Below are 19,522 nucleotides of genomic sequence, written 5' to 3'. Positions count from 1 at the left end.
CAGGTTCTGGCAAGGCCTAGGAGACTAGAGAGAGGCGAGATGGACCTCAAGATGGGTAATGGAGCAAAAGTTGCTGTATTAGCTGTTGGCGAGGTCGCCCTACATCTGCCTAGTGGAGCTTTTATTGCATTAGATGCATGTTATTTTGTTCCTTCTATTATCAAAAACATTATCTCCATTTCATGTTTAACAGTTAGTGGATATAAATTTGTTTTTGAGAACAATGGTTGTTCGATATTATTAGATGATAAGATCATCACGAAAGGAACATTGCATAACGGTTTATTTATGTTAGACACCACTCCACATATCATGAATATAAATGTGTCCAAAAGGAAACGAGATGAGTTGAACAGTGCATACCTGTGGCATTGTAGGCTAGGTCACATCCATGAAAGAAGGATTCAAAAGTTACTAAATGATGGATATCTAGATCCATTCGACTATGTGTCATATGTAACTTGTGAGCCTTGCATTCGTGGAAAACTGACCAACTCTCCATTTAGTGGAACTGGAGAGAGAGCCACTGAGTTGTTGGAACTCATACATAGTGATGTATGTGGACCCATGTCAACTCATGCCATTGGAGGTTACTCCTACTTCATTACATTTACTGATGATTTCTCAAGGTATGGATATGTGTACTTAATGAAGTACAAGTCCGAGGCCTTTGAGAAATTCAGAGTATAAGAATGAGGTGGAGAACCAGACTGGAAAGAGTATCAAAACTCTTCGATCAGATCGAGGAGGTGAGTACTTAAGTACAGAGTTTACTCAGTTCCTCAAGGACCATGGGATATTATCCCAATGGACACCTCCTTATACACCTCAGCTCAATGGTGTCTCTGAAAGGAGGAATCGTACGCTATTAGATATGGTACGGTCCATGATTAGTTTCGCTGACCTACCCATCTTATTCTAGGCATATGCTCTAGAGACCGCAGCTTACCTTCTGAACAGAGTTCTAACTAAGTCGGTAGTGTCTACACCATATGAGATATGGAAAGGGAAGAAGTCTGATCTTAAGGTTGTTAAGATTTGGGGCTGCCCTGCCCACATTAAAAGACACAACCCCGATAAGTTAGAATCAAGGACAGAGCGATGCAAATTTGTGGGACACCCCAAGGAAACTTGTGGGTATTATTTCTATCATCTCGAGGACCAAAAGGTCTTTGTAGCTAAGAGAGCAGTGTTCCTTGAGAAGGAACACATTCTTGACGGAGACAGTGGGAGAATGATAGAATTGAGCGAGGTTGGAGAACCAAGCTCAAGCACCACTCTACAGCCCGAGTCTGTTCAGGTATCTAATACACAAGTTTCAACTTTACGCAGGTCTGATAGAGTATCCCATCCTCCTGAGAGATATGTGGGACATATTAGAGCAGAGGATGTAGAGGATATTGATCCTTAGACCTAAAAGGAGGCTATTATGAGTATAGACTCCGGGAAGTGGCAAGAAGCCATGAATTCTGAGATGGATTCTATGTACTCCAACAAGGTTTGGAACCTAGTTGATGCGCCCGAAGGTATTGTACCCATCGGTTGCAAGTGGATCTTTAAGAAAAAGATCGGAGTAGATGGAAAGGTAGAGACCTATAAAGCAAGGCTAGTGGCTAAGGGGTATCGTCAAAGGCAAGGTGTTGACTACGACGAAACTTTCTCACCCGTAGCAATGCTAAAATCCATCAGAATTCTATTGGCTATTGCAGCACACTATGATTATGAGATCTGGCAGATGGATGTGAAAACCGTATTCCTCAACGGGAACCTCGAGGAGGAGGTGTATATGATGCAACCTGAGGGATTCGTGTCCAAGAACTGCCCAGATAAGGTGTGTAGGTTGCTTAGATCCATTTATGGACTAAAGCAAGCTTCCCGAAGTTGGAACATAAGATTTGATGAGGCAATCAGATCTTATGACTTCGTTAAGAACGAAGATGAGCCTTGTGTATATAGAAAGGTAAGTGGGAGCGCTATCACCTTTTTGGTGTTATATATGGATGACATCCTCATCATTGTGAATGACGTAGGAATGCTATCCACTGTAAAGACTTGGTTATCTAGACACTTCTCCATTAAGGACTTAGGGGAAGCATCCTATATCTTGGGGATTAGAATCTATAGAGATAGATCCAAGAGGATGCTTGGCTTGTCCCAGTCCAGGTACATAAAAACCATTGTCAAAAGGTTTGGCATGGAAAATTCCAAAGGGCAAACATGAATATGATACCTTATGCCTCAGCAATAGGGTCTATCATGTATGTCATGCTATGTACTAGGCCTGATATAGCGCATGCTCTGAGTGTCACGAGCAGGTATCAGGCGGATCCAGGCTTGGAGCACTGGAAAGCAGTAAAGTGTATCCTTAAGTACTTGAGAAGGACTAAGGATCTTTTACTAGTATATGGAGGTAATAGCCTTAAGGTTGAAGGCTACACTGACTCAAGTTTTCAGTTTGATGTCGATGATAGCAAGTCGAATTCAGGGTATGTGTACACCTTGAATGGAGGAGCAGTGTGCTGGAAGAGTTCCAAGCAAGATACCACTGCTGACTCGACCACAGAGGCGGAGTACATTGCTGCATCAGATGCAGCAAAGGAGGGAGTCTGGTTGAAGAAGTTCATCACAGATTTGGGAGTCGTGCCGGATAGTGAGGAGCCGATTTCCCTATATTGCGACAACAACGGGGCAATTGCTCAAGCGAAGGAACCTAGGTCTCATCAGAAATCTAAGCATGTTCTGAGGAGGTTCCACCTTATCAGAGAGATCGTGACCCGAGGAGATGTAGCAGTGGAAAGAGTTCCATCCGAAGATAACATTGCAGATCCACTAACAAAGCCATTGTCTCAGATTGTCTTTGAGCGTCACAGGGGTCTGATGGGGATCAGACACATAGGTGATTGGCTTTAGGTCAAGTGGGAGATTGCTAGTCATAAGTGCCCAGCAAGCCAATCACGTGAGTGATGGCACGTGTGACTTGATACAGAATCTTTTTGCTTATTATATTTTGGCGTATATCACTTTATAACTATTGCATAAATGCATATATATTGTGATGTCCTTGGATTTGTGCAATGGGAATCGGATCGTGATGAGATCACGATAATGAGATCGATTCACCTTTAAACACATATCCTAAATAATCCCGGTCATAGTTTACTCGAGAGGGACATCGTGATAACCGGATAGACTGGTGTGCTGTATACCCGTCCATATGATGGATGCAGCTGGTCTCATAGCTGCTCGTGTAGGGACACTAGGGATACAGTACAGGTGCTCATTGGAGAATGAGTTCACTGATTGATCCGCTTACGGAATGCTGGATGGTTGATGATGCCTTATTGTCAGACAACGATTCCGTAGTCCTAGTGGTGTATCTGGTTCTTAGACTTGAGACACCAAGGATGTCCTGTATGAGTGCTCCACTCTTTAATACCAGACTTATAGGTTTGGCTGTTCCCAGATCTAGTACAGCTGGTCATTGGGAGTGGTAGTCGACCTTACGAGGGCTATTGAGTGTCGATAGAGGATCATCCACTCTCGGTATCATGAGAGGAATATCCCATGTGTTCTTGCTCAGACAAATCCCTGGCCAGGGTCATTCGGGTTGAGAGAGAAAGAGTTCTCCGGGAGAATCCGATTAGAGCGAGACTCGAGTAGAAACCGTATGGGTCTGACAGCACCATGCTCGATATACGGTCTCTGGGATATTAGATGGATGAGGGACTATAGGTACATGGTAACTGAGGACAGACAGGTCCAATGGATTGGATTCCCCTGTATCGTCTGGGGACTACGGCGTAGTGGCCTAGTACTTCCGTAGTCGATGAGTCGAGTGAATTATAACAGAGATAATAATTCACTGAGTTAGAAGGAGTTCTGACAGGTATGACTCGCGGCCAGCTCGATATTGGGCCTAGAGGGTCACACACATATGGTAGGCATTGCGATGAGTAGAGGTTCGGATATGAGATATCCGACGGAGCCCTTGTCTTATTGGATGCAGATCCAATACCCACTAGGGAAAGGACCCATTAGGGTTTTGACACGGGATCTCTATAAATAGGAGGGATTCACAGCCTCATAGGCTAGAGTCTTTGCTTGCCCTTCCTATTCTCCTCTCCCTCTCCACCTCAGAGTAGGCCTGGAGTTTTGAGGAGCATCGTCGCAACCCTGCTGTGTGGATCACCGCTAGAGAGGAGGACGCTTGACCTCCTTCACCCTCTCCTAAGGATCTGCAAGGAAACAGGGATATACGATCTCCCTAGGTAATACAATCTCTATACGCAGTTTTGTGTTTTTGCGGATTTTGCGCACCAATCTTCGCACGACGATGAACATCTTTTTGGGAATCGGGGATTTTTGTTTTCTTGTTCTTCCGCTGCGCATATGATGTCGCCCCCCCTATGATTTCCCAACAAAGGTTAACTCCGTTTATGATGACATGTTGCTTAGATTTTTGAATCTAAGAGTTTCTATCAATATGGCATATTGATAGGGGGTGTTTGTTTAAACTCCGGGAGTTAAGTTTAACTCCGTCATCAAGTAGTTGTCATCATCAAAAAGGGGGAGATTGTTGAATCTCGTATTTTGATGATGAAACTACTTGATATATGTTTATGATTTAATCTGCGTTTTGAGTGACGCAGGATGCTTCGATCAGGATGAGACAATTAAAGCAGGAAAATTATGTTGTGCCGAAGGAACATGTCAGAAGATTGGACGTCGGGCCGGTGGATCGGTCAATGTATCGACAGAAGGCTTCGGGCCGTGGACTCGGGCATCGGGCCAAGAAGAGCGGGTATTGTGCTAAGGATATCGGACTTGCGGGGTCAACTGGCCGATTGGGCAATAGGCTGCAGGAGAGGACGATGCGCCGAAGAATCGGATGAAGCGTCGAGGGACCAATGACATGTCGGACAACTTGGTTAATTGCTTAGGATTAATTGTCTCGATCGAAGTTTTGTTTTGTTGTGCAGGATTAACTACGATGAAAGTTAGACAAGCAGCAGGAGTTGCGCCGGAGTCAAGATCATGATCACGTTGGGAGTTCGAGAGTTCGACGGAAGTTCGGACGGTCGTCGGAGGTTCAGTGAGAACAGATCCGAGAAGTCCAGAAGCTTGCCAAGCGAAGCTCGTCGGAACTCGCCAAGTGGATCGTCGCAAAGTCCAAGAGTATGCCGGATGTCCGCAGAAGGATCACCGAGGGTTTATCGGATGATCGACGGAAGTTCGCCGGAAGAAGCGATTGACGCATCGGAGCATAGCTGCAGAAGTTGTCTTAGAGTTAATCGTAGTTAGCACGATGATTAAGCTTGAAAATGGGAGGTGATCCCATTAGCTTAATCTTGGGGCAATTGGGCCCCTAAGAAGATTCAAATTGGGCCGAATGGAGCGAACCATTCGGACCCTGATTGCACCAGGCGGTGCAACCGCCTAGGCCAGGAGGTGCAACCGCCAGGGCTGCGGGACTGGGCGGTGCAACCGCCCAGGCCATGTCTTCCAGCGGGACTGGGCAGTGCAACCGCCCCAGCCAAGAGGTGCAACCGCCCAGGGCTCAGTCTCCAAGCGAGACTGGGCGGTGCAACCTCCTCTGTCAAGAGGTAGCACCACCAGAGCTCAAGTTTCGAGCTCTGCCAAGAGGTGCAACCACCGAGCTCGGTCTTCGAGCTCTGGCAGAGAGGTGCAACCTCTTTGGACAGGAGATGCATCGCCTGAGCTCGGTCTTCGAGCTCTGGCAGAGAGGTGCAACCACCTCTGGCAGAGAGGTGCATCAGCCTGAGCTCAGTTTCGAGCTCTGCCAGGTGATGCAACCACCGAGCTCAGACTTCGAGCTCTGCCAGGCGATGCAACCACTGAGCTCAGTCTTCGAGCTCTGGCAGAGAGGTGCAATCGCCTGAGCTCAGTCTTCGAGCTCTGCCAGGCGGTGCCACCTCTTCAGTCAAGAGGTGCAACCGCCTGATCCCGGAATTCCGGGATGTGATCGTTTTGAGCTCCAAATTTGAATTGGGTTGGGGCCTATAAATACCCCACCCATTCAACACTGAAAGGATACAGATCCACACCGAATTCTTGATCTTTTCAGTGATTCTAAGAGCTCAAATTTGTGTAAAGTCCTAAAGTTCTCCTCCTTCTGTTTTTCAAGTCTTGAGTTGTAAAGAGAGGAGAGAAAGGATCTGTAAAGGTTGTCTCCTGAGCCTGTCAAAAGGAGAGAAACTGTAAAAGGGCAGTTAGCCTTCGCCCATTGAAGGAAGGCAGCTAGTTGACGTCGGTGACCTCGTCGGAGGAGGAAGCCAAAAGTGGAGTAGGTCAAGACTGACCGAACCACTCTAAATCTCTGGTTTGCTTTTACCTTGAGCACTTTATCATTACTGCAAACCTCCTACATTGCTACTGCCCTCTGCGCCATTACGAACGAGTTTCTAAGCTCTGATCTTTCAGAATCTGCATTCAAACGTAAATCGTGTTTTCGTACGATCTTCACACTGCAGTTTACGCTTACATTCGGATTCCATTTATAACTGCAAATTGCTTTCTACGTAAAACGCTTTTCAAGGTTCAAAACTGCTTTTAGACGCAAAACTACATTTAGACGTAAAATTACGTTTAGACGCAAAACTGCGTTTAGACGTAAAACTGCGTTTAGACGCAAAACTGCGTTTTGACGTAAAACTGCGTTTAGACGTAAAACTGTGTTTAGACGTAAAACTGAGTTTAGACGCAAACTGCGCTTAGACGCAAACTGTGCTTAGACGCAAACTGCGCTTAGACGCAAACTGTGTTTAGACGCAAACTGCGCTTAGACGCAAAACTGCGCTTAGACGCAAACTGCACTGTGATTCTGCTTTTATATCAAAATCGTTTTTTTATCGGACGAACGCAGCTTTCGTTTTCGAAAATCGCTGTAAGATTTCCGCTGCACTAATTCACCCCCCCCTCTTAGTGCTCTCGATCCTAACAGACTAATCCCTTATGCACTTGATATGATAGATATGACCTAACGGATACATTAGTCTCATCCATCGACGTGTCGGCTCCTCGTAGCTGACAAGTCAGGAGCACGTAATCGCTGAGCCGACTCCACCCGATCGACATACTAGTTCCACATAGAAGACACTCTAGCTTTACATGGCTAACCGACCTATCCCCGATGGCTAACATGATAGGGGTACTCAACTAACCACTAATCATCATCTCTGCATGACCTCATAATAATGCTAAGTAGTTGCCCGTTAAGCACCATGTGGAGAAAATCATGTAATCCTAAGTCTGATGCGTTATAATGACAGTCACAATTGAATAGCATGTTCTCATTACTGTACGAACTGCGTAATAGATGGGCATAATAACCCCAAACAAACTACTATAAAAGGAAATGCACAAGTACGTCGCAAAACACATCTCTCAAAGTCTAATTAATTTGACTTATTCAATTAGATCATTAATTTAAGCATTGAAGTGTCAGATATGATCGTCGCGCACCCATAATACATTCGTTAATTGTTTTCGTTTGTTTGTATATGTGTTTCGATAGTATGTTTTATTTTATTTTTATGTGTCTTGTTTAAAAATTATAAGCAGAAATAATATACAAGATTGTAGAATGATCATTCTTCAGAATAGATAAAACTAGCTCAAAATGATTCAATAAAATTATCTCAAAATAATCTAATTTTTATGTGTCACAATCGGGTTTTTTTACGTACTGTTCTGTAGAGAAAAACGTCAACCATCGTTCATAAAATGATATGCTGACGTCGAAAAATTCATCCTTTATATTAATCGTATACGGGACTAAACCATACGTGTCAGTGTCACACAGGCAACACAGAAACGATGAACACACAACTCAGCGCATTCCAACAGCAATTCCTGCTGATCTCATCACTACTGCTCATCAAACTTACCAATTCCCTGTCACGCGACAGCGCACACTACGGAGGATAACAGCAAAGGAGCGAGCGAGCAAATGGGGCCCACACGAACCCGAACCCCCCAAATCTAATCATCTCCTCCGCACCCTTCCTTCACCCATCGACGGTTGAAATGCCCTCCGCACCCCATCCGACGGGCGTCGTCGCTTCTCGCTTCTGAAACCATCGCCTCCTGCAATAAATCCTCAACCCATCTCAAGCCCACGGCTTCCCTTTCTCTCTCTCTCGACTCGGTCTCGCCGCCTTTCAAAGCCTCCTCCGACTGCGGCGACGATGCAGCAGACGGCGAACGGGATCGCTGAGCCACGGCAGCAGCAGCAACAGTGGATGCCGGCGATGCAGTACCCACCGCAGGCGGCGATGATGATGACGCCGCACCAGATGGTGGCGCCGCCAATTCCGCAGTACGCGCAGCATTTTGTGCCTTATCACCACCCCACGCAACTGCCGCAGCAACACAATGGGGCCGGGGCTTATTCGGCCTCGGCGGTGGTGGGTGGGGAGGACAACAAGACGATCTGGGTCGGGGACCTCCACTACTGGATGGACGAGAACTACCTCCATAACTGCTTCGGACGCACCGGCGAGGTTCGGGTTTCGTCTTTCTTGCCAGCTTTAATGAATGCGATTGCTTAGATCCTGCCAGGGTTTCGAAGAATCTAAGTGTTATGAGTCTCTTCTGCCTAATATGATGGAAAAATAAAGATTTCATTAGGTTTTGTTACTAGAATATTGTTGTTTCGAGAGTTTGTTTTCATCAAGAGCTTGAGATAGGAGAGGAATACTAGATCTTTTTAAGATATATTGTAGCTTCAATTGGCGTTTAAGGAGAGATTTTTAAAAGGAAAATTTATCTTTATTCCATGCAATTATGTAACTTGTGGTTGTGTAGCGACTCCATCGTGCATCTCATTGTAGACAGGAATATTGTAGATAGGAATTGGGTCGAGCATGATAAGAAGTGAATATTATATCTTAATAAACCTAATTCACTCTAACAATTGTATTGCACACAACCCTTAGATTATTTGTGTGAATCAGATATAGGAATCATGCAGTGCCTACTGCAGTTTGATGTGCATTGCATCTGGATTTACTCTTCGCATGAGTTGTCTACAAACTTTCTTTTAGTTGTGCTGAACAAAGCCTCTATTGGAAAGACTAGCATGTAGCTTCATGCATATGATTTACTGCAAGCAACAAGGCTGATCCAATTTTTACCAATCACCCATGTGTTTGTTTTCCACATCTTATGTCTGTTGATTTAAGCTTCCTACCGGTCATTATTCTTTCACTCTCTTTCACTGCCATCTCCTATATAAGTGCCTCAAGACTTTGGAGTTGTTGACACAATTCTTCTTCTCAACTTGTCATCAACAAAAACTTCTTTCACTATTACGGTCAGCTATAGAGTATAATTAAAACATTGATGGGAGCCTTATGCACTGGGCCAGCCTTTTTCTATCTCAACTATCTTAACATTCATTTAAGCTCGGTTTTGAACTAAGCATTTTGTGGGCAATGACGAACATTACTTTGTTGGTCTTTGCAATTTTGATTTTTCTAGAATAGGTGCATCTTTTACTAATATCTATAAGTGCAACCTGTCTTCTGGTGGAAATTGTTTCACACATCAGCTTTCTGCAGCTTGTCAACTGTCCACAAGATAGTGAAATTCAAGTCATTTTCTATATTTAAGACTGAGGTTTGTTAATTAGATTATTTGATTACTATGCCTGTCTATCTTGTTTTCTCTACTGCATACTCAAAATGTCATTTCAAGTATTAATTTTGGCAAGATGGTCAAAATTTGTATGCTTGTTGCTTTCTTGTCATGACAGTCCTAGAGTAAGATAAGATTGTCTAAAAAAAGACAAAGTTGAACTTTAGTTGCTGAGCTTTGTCAAAACAGACTACCAAACCTACATAAGGCATATACTAAGCTTCAGCATCCACGATGATTCATAACACATAAATGCTTGACTTTATGGTCCGACATGGGGATTATTGACATAACTATGAGAGTCATCTTTGCTGCTCACCCTCAATGGTCCTATTTTTCTACACAAACTAGTTCTTCCAGCACTGCCTATAGGAAGCTGTTGTAGTACAGAATCTGTCAAGCTGTTTTGGTGATGGCAGATAAGATGTCTATTGTGCTAGCCAGGTGCTGAGGTAATAATTAAGTTTTTAAGGATAATTACTTTTTATAATTATATGATATGTTTCCATCTTAACTCTAAGAGGAGAGTACTCTGGTCATTTAAATATGCAAGACTGAAGTCTGAATCTTCGGTTTTGACTGAAGAACTCTTGGAATGCTCAAAGACATGAAAAATTAATTAAAGGTCAAAAGATAAGCCAAATTAGTATAGTTATGAACAGATTGACGTTCAAACATATCCATAACATGTGTATGCGCATATTTGAGGTGCATGTGCTAGTGACAAAAATGATGTGCCGTATAAGGTGATTTTGTTTTGATACAGAATGCTATTTATTAAAAAATATTCATCTACACTTTATAAGCAGATGAAGTTACATTGTCAAGTGTTGATCGAGTACATATTTTAATTATTAATAAATGTAAGTTTGATTAACAAGTAATAATTTATGACATTCAAGACTACAAATTGTCTAGCAACAATAAGGACTCGGCCTCTATCATATGTTATTACAGGTTGCTTTTCATTTTCCTGTTCTTTTGTTTTAAGAGGTTTTGATGCGAGAATTGGTTGAAATTACATGGATGGAATGTGGTGTGTTTTCTCTTCTGCTGGATTCTTAAATGTGTAAATTTGTATTTCCATGTCCATCTACTTGTTTGGTACAAACCACCATAATCAGTGATATCTGCTGCTCATATAACCAGCTAATTATCAATCAAAGATTACATATTGCCTTTGTGTCATAAATCCTTGAAACAATTTACAGGTTATTTCAATTAAAGTTATCCGCAACAAGCAGACTGGACAGTCAGAGGGATATGGTTTTGTGGAGTTTTATACACATGAAGCAGCTAAAAATGTACTTCAGAGCTTTGTTGGTCATATGATGCCTAATACTGATCAACCTTTTAGGTTAAATTGGGCATCATTTAGTACGGGTGATAGGCGTTCAGATGCTTCTTCTGATTACTCTATATTTGTGGGAGATTTAGCTTCTGATGTTACTGATGTTACACTGCAAGAAACTTTTGCTAGTAAATACCCATCTGTGAAAGGTGCAAAAGTTGTCATTGATGTAAATACTGGTCGTTCAAAGGGTTATGGATTTGTAAGATTTGGGAATGAGGATGAGAAGACACTTGCCATGACTGAAATGAATGGTATATATTGCTCCACTAGGCCAATGCGCATTGGTCCTGCGACCCCGAGAAAGTCATCTGGTATGTTTGTATTCTTTCCCAATTTTATTCATTCTTTATATGGGTGCATTGCATATCATTTGTTTGTCAAATATCCAATTATTATATGCGGTTATGTCATGTATTCCTTTATACGAGTGATGTCCAATATATGATGATTGCATTGCATATGTAAGATCTTTCAGTCTTTAAGTAGTTCAATTATTTTTTATATTTAATGAATTAATATGCCATATGACTAGGTTTATACTAGACAATACCTCAGCTCGAAATAATAACTGGATACTAGTCAACAAAGGAAGTTGCATGCAGAGTATTTCTATCTTGAAAGTACAGATGTACCAAAGAGTCAAATCAAATACAGAGCCAAAGGCGAAGCCATAAGTGTAAAATCTTTTCTGTTAAACTTTTAAGAAGTATCTCAGTTATTGCATATGAGCAATCACATCTTCACGTGCTGATAGAGAGAGGGAGACAGAACTAAGCAGAATCATACTTACCAGTTTAAAGTTACAGGGTCAATTTTAATTTTTGTTAGACTAATTTTATCTGTTCTTTAAAACCTAAACCAACTATAGCATCACAGAACTGTTCTGACTGGCTCAAAATCCCTTCACAGGTAGCTGAAAGATGAGCTTTCTTTCTCTTATATTTTGATGAAAATTTTATTGACAATATTTGATTTTATAATGTAAATACAGTGTATTTTAGTTTTTCATGACTTATTTCCCCATCTTAGGGGTTTCTGGATCTAATGGTTTATCTGCTCAATCAGATGGAGATCTAACTAACACAACTGTAAGTAAAGATACTTTATATGCAAGTTTTTACCATCTATGTACGTAGCTTTTCCATTATTATCTGGCTCCTGCTATAGGTATTTGTCGGAGGACTTGATCCTAATGTCAATGAGGATGATCTCAATCAGACATTTTCTCAGTATGGTGAGATTGCCTCTGTGAAAATACCAGTTGGGAAACAATGTGGTTTTGTGCAATTTGTCCAAAGGTATAACTCTTTATCTTTAGTTTCAGAGAATGTGACAGGAGTTACAAATGTCATGGCTATCACTAATGTTATATTTTTTTTGTATGTTTTGGTAGAAACAATGCCGAAAAAGCATTGCAGCGGTTAAATGGAACAGTTATTGGAAAGCAGACTGTCCGTCTTTCTTGGGGACGCAATCCTGCAAACAAACAGGTGTGACTCTTTAGAATGTGATATTGGGTAAATTTAATGGCTGGAAAGTGGTAACCCTAACATCATGAGATCATGGTAATTGTACTTTTGTGCTACTGGATCATCAATACCCTCTTGATTTGTTTTCAAAGTAGCCATTGATACCAGTTCAACTGTAGAGGTTCAAAGAGTTCTTCAGATGGTCTCGACTGGAATATATGATACAACGATCTAGTACCATCATAGCTTGTCTTGCAACTAGCTTCTTTTCGAAATTTCTCAGCATATTGGGTTAATTTACTTTTAAATAAATGGTTGGTGTGATCCTATTGATAGTCTTTCTTTGTTATCAAGCTTCCTCCCAAATCTTTTACATGTATGAACAGACATCCAAAAGTATTCTGCTATACTGAATATAGAGGGGCAAGCTATCTGTGCTCTCTAGCAAGTATTTGCCTATTTTTCTCTTACGACTTGTCTGCTTTGTTGACAGTTACGATCCGACTCCAGTAACCAGTGGAATGGCATGTATTATGGAGGGCCATTTTATAATGGATACATGTACGCCGCACCAGTGCCAGACCCAAGCATGTATGCTGCTTATGGCACTTATTCTTTCCACGGGAACCAACAACAGGTGAGCTGAAAAGAGGCTTCACTACTTTGTCATAGTTGTAGTGACTGATAACAAGTAGACAGTTCTCCATGAGTTAGAATGTAGCTGCTGGTAAAGTAAAATATATGATTGTGAGAACTAGCATTTCTTATGGTCCTTTTCTTCAAAAAGCTGTGTCAAATTCAATTCATGAATTTTGACTGGTCATTAGAAGTAAACTAGATTACTTGGACATCTTGAGTGTCTCATTATGTCAAATAATTAGAAATGAACTGCTTGACTTATGTGAAAGATGATTTCTAATTTCTGGAACCATGAGAAAAATATTTATTCATTAGTCTGAAGCTAACAGCGTCTATTTAGCCTAATAATTTGAATAATTTCTTTAATGACAAATAAGGATTCTCATACTGTTCTGTCCTGCTGATGACAAAGTTGTTGCTCATTTTTGTAGATTCTTCTTACAGATATGTGAATGGTAAGAATGGGTGTCTGTATTATTCTCCAAAATCGGGAAAGACTTGCTTCTCTCTGGACTCGGCCTCCATTATTAACATAGGAAGGCCAGTATCATGACATTAAAAGGCTCTGGAGTACCACAGGCACCTAGGGTTAGAAAGTCTAGGAGCTTAAATGGCAAGTTACCTTGATATCAAGATTTTAGAGTTGATCCATTTGTGTCCTCTAGACTCTATATCTTTTTTGGACTAATTTGATTGAGAATAAACTGCAAGAATCATATATATGGCCAATGAAATTTTTTGTCATTAAGAAGTGCATGAATAAACCACTTGTGGAACTAAAACTCTTGTAGGGATTTGATTAACACATGGCTGAGTCATTCTTGATAGCTTGGCCTAATCAATTAGAGTAGCTGTCTAAAAAATTCCTGCAGATATTTATTAACAGTCTCCTCCAGCTGAGGCAAATCCTGATGTGTTTTTGAAGCTGTAGAAACATGTGTGCATATTAAGAATGTCACTCAGAACATTCTTTTGTCCTTTGGAGGAAGGGAGGTTCCTTGAAGGAACGCAGTGATCATTGCCAAAGACCTCTCTGGTTGGTAGCTTGGGACCTCATGTCCTGCTCCTCTTACTGTCACAAAAGTTATCCCTTTGTATTCTACAACATATCCTCCCACCTGCCATCATCGGTATATACTGTCATAATCATACGCTACTATATCATGAGGAAACCTTGTTTTCATACCTCATGATCAATGTACCATGGCAGCCATGCTCTGCGGATGGGAAGATCAAGCATGTTCAACGAGGCCTTTGTTGATGTCACTGGAACTACCGCATCAATGTCACCGCTGCAGGCACAAGTACATTAAGTCCTCTGTTCATTTCTCAAGCTCTATCGACATACATGCTTGATGGCAGAGAAATCAATACATGCCTGTATAACCACACTCTTAAGCCTCTGGTCGAGAGCTTCTTGATCATAGCTAGCATGCTCACAGCAGTATCAGTCCAAACCATGGAACTGAAAGAATACGAATGACAAGCTATTGCTCAGCCAAGTCCAGTGGATGTTATCACTCAAGAACGAAGAAGACTGGGTTCTGAATACCTGCAGTGTCCCCATCCAGTTGGAACTGCATGAAGGGCCTTTTGCACCTTCTCATCGTTGAGGTATGAGCGCACGTAGTCGTCATCACAAGGATCATATTCTTCATTCTGTGTCAATTTTTGCTGGTTAGAATGTTACGGATGGATGAATCACTTGTCACGTAAAACATTGTTCAGAATGAATCACTTTACGAGCCCATGCAGAGCAACGAGGAGCATAAACATTGTACAGATTGATTTCCCCAGTCTCCCTACGAGCCTGAAACATGGCGTCTTGACACTCGAGGGAGAAGGTGTCTGAGCCATTGCATTGCTTTTGGATCAGCTTGTGGGTGTCGTCGGAGAACATGGCGTGAGCCCACAGGAACTCGTACATCTCAATTTCGTTTATGTTTCGGTCGATGTACGCGTTGCCAATCTATCAGGAACAAACGAAAAGTACGAATGGGACTCCCAAGAGATGCGGGATAAGAATTTGATGAAGTAATAGATTCGTTGATGGTGTGACCTTACAGCTATCCCTTTCAGGTTGATGGTTGACTGGTTCATCTTCATGTTGTTCCGGAGGATGAGACTGGCGAGCTGAGGAACGTAGTGGCCGCCGTAGCTCTCTCCGGTGATGAAGAAATCATGGCTCTTGTACTCCTGAAACCTCTCCAACCAGTTGACAAGGAAGGTATAGGAGTCCTCTGCTGTTCTTCTGTCTCCATTGGAGCGGTAATCTGAAGTGGTGTTCGAGTACGAGAATCCAACACCAGCAGGAGACTCCAAGAAGATGATGTTTGCCACTGCAGTTGTATCACCACCAATTCATATTAGTGAAGCATCATCATCACCTCAAGAACACACATACTTGGAAGAATGATCTCTATGAACATACCATCGATCCATGAGTGGTGGTTTTCACGCAGGGTTTTGCCATCACTGTTGACTCTGAAAGGTCCAAGCTCTTCCATGGCTCCGTAACCTAAAGAAGAGCATCCAGGGCCTGCACATCTCAAATTATCAATCGACCGAGGAAAACACCGAAGAGCCTGGTAGTGATGCCGATCACCTCCATTAAGCCACAACACAAGTGGTTTCTTGGCTTGGTCTTCTGGGGACTCAACGAAGTAGTAAAAGAGTGCTCTCCCGTTGTGGTGATCGACCGTCACATAGCCAGCATACTGGTTGATACTCTGGCCTTCAGGCTGCCCTGGCAGCCTGTCGATCTTGTCGAGATCCTTCGAACCATGCTGTGGAGCAACATATACTGCAGGCAATTCCTTGCTAGAATTGCTGAGACGAAACTGGCTATCTTGTTGAGCTGCAGGCGACCATTTTGACCTCATCATTCGCAGAAGAACGTCAGCTTGATTGGCATTAGCTGCTAAGGTGAAGATGTAGAAAGAGAAGAAGAAGAAGAAGAAGAAGCAAGTAGAAAACGCAGAGTCCATCATGGTCTTGGTGGTAAGCAATAGAAGCCAAGGGAACACGCAGTATGACCGCACCTTATGCTGTCCAGATATATATATTTGGAATGACATAGTCCGAGCAAGAACAAAGTGGCCGAGCTGAGATTGTTGGAATAGAATGCCTCGGTTGCTATGAACAAATCCTTCTCCTTCACATGATTTCTATAGACTACATACATGCAAGGAAGTCCATTCTTGGAGGATAATCTCCACTTGTTACATGCTTAAGGGAAAAGAAAAAGGAAAGAGAGAAGCAAGCGATGGGCAAGTTTAGTATTCAAAACTGTAAGGTGTGATGATGAAGGAACTCAGTTGGAGTAATGAGTATTTGGAAGCATTAACAATTTTGTTTTCTCTTTCATGTTTCTGTTCATATAATGAGGTTTGATTGATTCTTGCACAATTGTATTAGGTAAATGAAAAAAAGGGGATACAAACTTCAAATGATGACAGCTTCCACTGCTTTTAATAGGTAGCTTAACAAAAATATCACAGAACTTGTAATTCATTTTAGTAGTTTCTGCTAAAAGATCTCCTGCAGTGTGTCCACAGTAAGTCTGTAGAAAATTAATAGTGAGAACAAATCTAGAAAAATAAATAAAAATATAGGATTAGATACTGCTACGGTTTGATGATAAAGATTTAGATGAAATGAACATTAACTGACGAAACAGAGTCTAAGATTTTGATTGGATGATCAATAATCTCGAAAGCTCGAGCTAAGATTTTAATTTAATGACTAGTAATCCCAAAAACTTCTCATGGGCTTCTTGCCCAATCCTTCTCTGAAGAGAAGTTGCAGTAGTTTCAAATCAGCAGCTCAGGTTCTCCATGGCAATCATTTCCCCTGTGGAATAATCACCAAATTGTGGATTTAGACTATATTGGCATTGGCTGAGACTGTGTCTCTTCAAGAAACCTTTCCAAGCATGCATTGCTGCTGCTAATCGTGATACAGACTGCTGTCCTTCTTGACATGTATTGGGAAGTCAGCATATATATGTTCGCTTGTTTTATTCCCAACATCTCCACGCTCAAAGCATGTCGAGGGAGGAATGTTCACGACGGGCATGATGCTATCCACGCTAATGCACTTGGCATGCTTGTCCTCGTGAAGCAGGCAAAGAATTCCCTCCCATTGCCATACATCATTGCTGTTCATTATATGCTCACGGCCATAGTGGCCAAAGAAAGATCTTTCCACACCTTTTCACGGTGGCGGTGGTGGAGAGCAGTAAGAGTTAGGATGTAATCAAAGAAAAGTGATGGAGATAAAAGTTGTTCTAACAAAAAAGAAGTGTCAGCTGCAAAGTCTACTTTGCGATTCCTTTAATTCACCATCCTGATTTCCAGGATCGGCACAAGCAGTGACAATCATAGAATATTGTTTTGAAATTAACCATATTGCAATGATAGATTGAAATTTCAATTGTGGCCACATCTACCCAGCCAAGTCTTTCTCATGTCAAATCCTACCTTAGGTTGTTCTTAGATGATGAAAGAGCCTTTAATCACCTCTAAGCTTGTCTGCAGGTCCAAATCAAGTGAAAAGCACCAAGGAACATCGCACTTGAGATCAGCCAAAACATACTGATTTCTGTATTGATCTTAGCAAGCCAGCTTGAATAAGCCGGTGGTTGGGTGGTCTCTTCACTCTCAAGATGTTGAACAATTCCTTCAGGAAATAAAGGTAGGTATGGTCTTTTCAAAGTATATTAGGCAGAGTGTGGCCAGCCAGATCAAGGATAGGATCATTCCATCATTCACAGTGTTCATCTTTCCATATAAAAGTCAACATTTTGTCGGTGGGAGTCAGTCTTGCTTGCTTTCATCGAGTTCTTTAGTGTCACTCTCTGTTCTTCTGAGGCCAGATGACACTCTTGATCTAACTATACAGTTCAAGTACAGGTTTGAATCCTGGGGAGGCTAAGTAGACACTAGTAAGGTTTAAGATTGAATTATTCATGGGCTAATGAACTAAGGCATCTCCACAAAGCATTTACTGGCTCAACCTTTATGAACATTCTAGCTAAGATCACCACTTCTGTTCATCCTTAGAGCATCCTTGGTGTCATGCAGATGGTCCCAAGTGATCAGTATCACATGTCCACCCTGTTGCGGACTTGGAATTTATCATATTTCTTGCAAATACTATGACAAAGACCAATCTTTTTAAGTCAGAATTATCATTAGGCAGGGGGTATGACTTGGAACTTGATGATTTGGTCATCTTCCTTCCCCTTTATCTGAAGTCCATGACACTTCAATTACATTACATCTCCTTCCCTGTCTAGATCTTACTAGAGTTCATTTTACAGCACTTGAATGTCAGCTGCAAATAAGACAAACCAATACCATGTTCTCAGAATCTTCGTATGAGTGTGAGAAACTTGGCATGCATAATATGGTAAGAGGACATGAATGATTCTGCTGCTGCTCGTGCATGGATAGTGAACGCTCAAGAAGGCATTGTCGGCTGCACTGTCCTCATTTCCAGGATGAAACATCTCCTTCCTTTGGAATTTACTACTGTATTTTTAATCCAGCTTATAGTGTCAGCTTTAGATCCAGTCTCAAGCCCTAACAAACACATAATTCATGCCAATTGCAAGTGCCTTATATATAATTGCAGTGGAAAACTTGACTTCAATTTAATTTGGAGAAAGAAATGAATGCATCACTATCAATTTGTTGGTCCACCCATATTGCTGGGGACATCTTGGGATGTGGTCTTAGACCAGTGTATAAGTATTCAATTTCTTCAAGCATGGGCATATAATTAACAATGTATCTTTCTAATTGCAGAATGACAGCAGATACAATTTAGATTTAAATAAAGCAGGGTAAATGGTATGAATGTACAACTTTTGTAATGGCTCCAAATAAAAGCAGTGTCAGGTGAACAGAAGCTTCACTACTAGTAGTCAATGAAAGTGCAGTAAGTAGTTGAAAGTTTGGTCAGATTTTTGGATCCATAAGCTGAAATGCTTTGTTTTGGATTGCAGCAAAACATGCATTACTTGGTCTGTAGACATGTAACTTTTTTTGAAGTAAGCAGAGCTAACCTGACAAGGTCTCACACTTTTGCTGCTCTGTCTATCCATTGGCATCTTGTTCAGCAACCAAACAAGGCAGTAGTTATATCTGTCCCAAGCGACACTAAATCTCTTTTGGCACCAAGTGGATGACACTGAGCTGAAGCTCCCAAACTTGTCTTGCAAGCTATGAGTGACCAACATGGCAGGTTCCTTACCTTTTTGCAAAGTTATGGCGGGTGTGTTTGCACTTCTATAGCTGATGTGAAAAGTGAACTTGACAGTGTGTCCTCCCACATCTGTCAAAGTCTCTGCATCCTTGTTGAGAAAACACACTGTAAATAGAAGTTCTTAAAAATGTCA

At 41.8% G+C, this 19,522-nt stretch overlaps 2 protein-coding genes across 3 annotated transcripts; one reads left to right on the top strand and one right to left on the bottom strand.

Annotated features, from left to right (window-relative positions):
• The first annotated feature begins 8,136 nt into the window (after positions 1–8,136).
• LOC135634408 (polyadenylate-binding protein RBP47-like) lies at positions 8,137–13,881 on the top strand. Of its 2 annotated transcripts, XM_065144862.1 has the most exons (7): positions 8,137–8,522; positions 10,869–11,322; positions 12,041–12,099; positions 12,179–12,309; positions 12,405–12,501; positions 12,974–13,117; positions 13,551–13,881. In XM_065144862.1, the coding sequence occupies exons 1-7, from the start codon at positions 8,208–8,210 to the stop codon at positions 13,569–13,571; spliced, it is 1,221 nt and encodes a 406-aa protein (XP_065000934.1). In that variant the 5' UTR covers positions 8,137–8,207; the 3' UTR covers positions 13,572–13,881. The 2 variants fall into 2 exon arrangements, with proteins under 2 accessions (XP_065000934.1, XP_065000935.1); XM_065144863.1 differs by lacking the exon at positions 13,551–13,881 and having other exon boundaries at positions 8,138–8,522; positions 12,974–13,440.
• A 13-nt stretch (positions 13,882–13,894) lies between these two features.
• Positions 13,895–16,044, bottom strand: LOC135586626 (serine carboxypeptidase 1-like). Its single transcript, XM_065144864.1, has 8 exons — positions 15,725–16,044; positions 15,551–15,658; positions 15,184–15,458; positions 14,858–15,088; positions 14,672–14,778; positions 14,498–14,584; positions 14,306–14,411; positions 13,895–14,237 (listed from the first exon to the last, which is right to left on the bottom strand). The coding sequence occupies exons 1-8, from the start codon at positions 16,002–16,004 to the stop codon at positions 14,079–14,081; spliced, it is 1,353 nt and encodes a 450-aa protein (XP_065000936.1). The 5' UTR covers positions 16,005–16,044; the 3' UTR covers positions 13,895–14,078.
• Positions 16,045–19,522: the final 3,478 nt, after the last annotated feature.

Source organism: Musa acuminata, chromosome BXJ3-3 (genome assembly GCF_036884655.1).
Source record: "Musa acuminata AAA Group cultivar baxijiao chromosome BXJ3-3, Cavendish_Baxijiao_AAA, whole genome shotgun sequence".
NCBI classification, from domain to species: Eukaryota; Viridiplantae; Streptophyta; class Magnoliopsida; order Zingiberales; family Musaceae; genus Musa; species Musa acuminata.
Note: the sequence above shows the minus strand (reverse complement) of the source record. Positions and strands in the feature narration are given on the sequence as shown.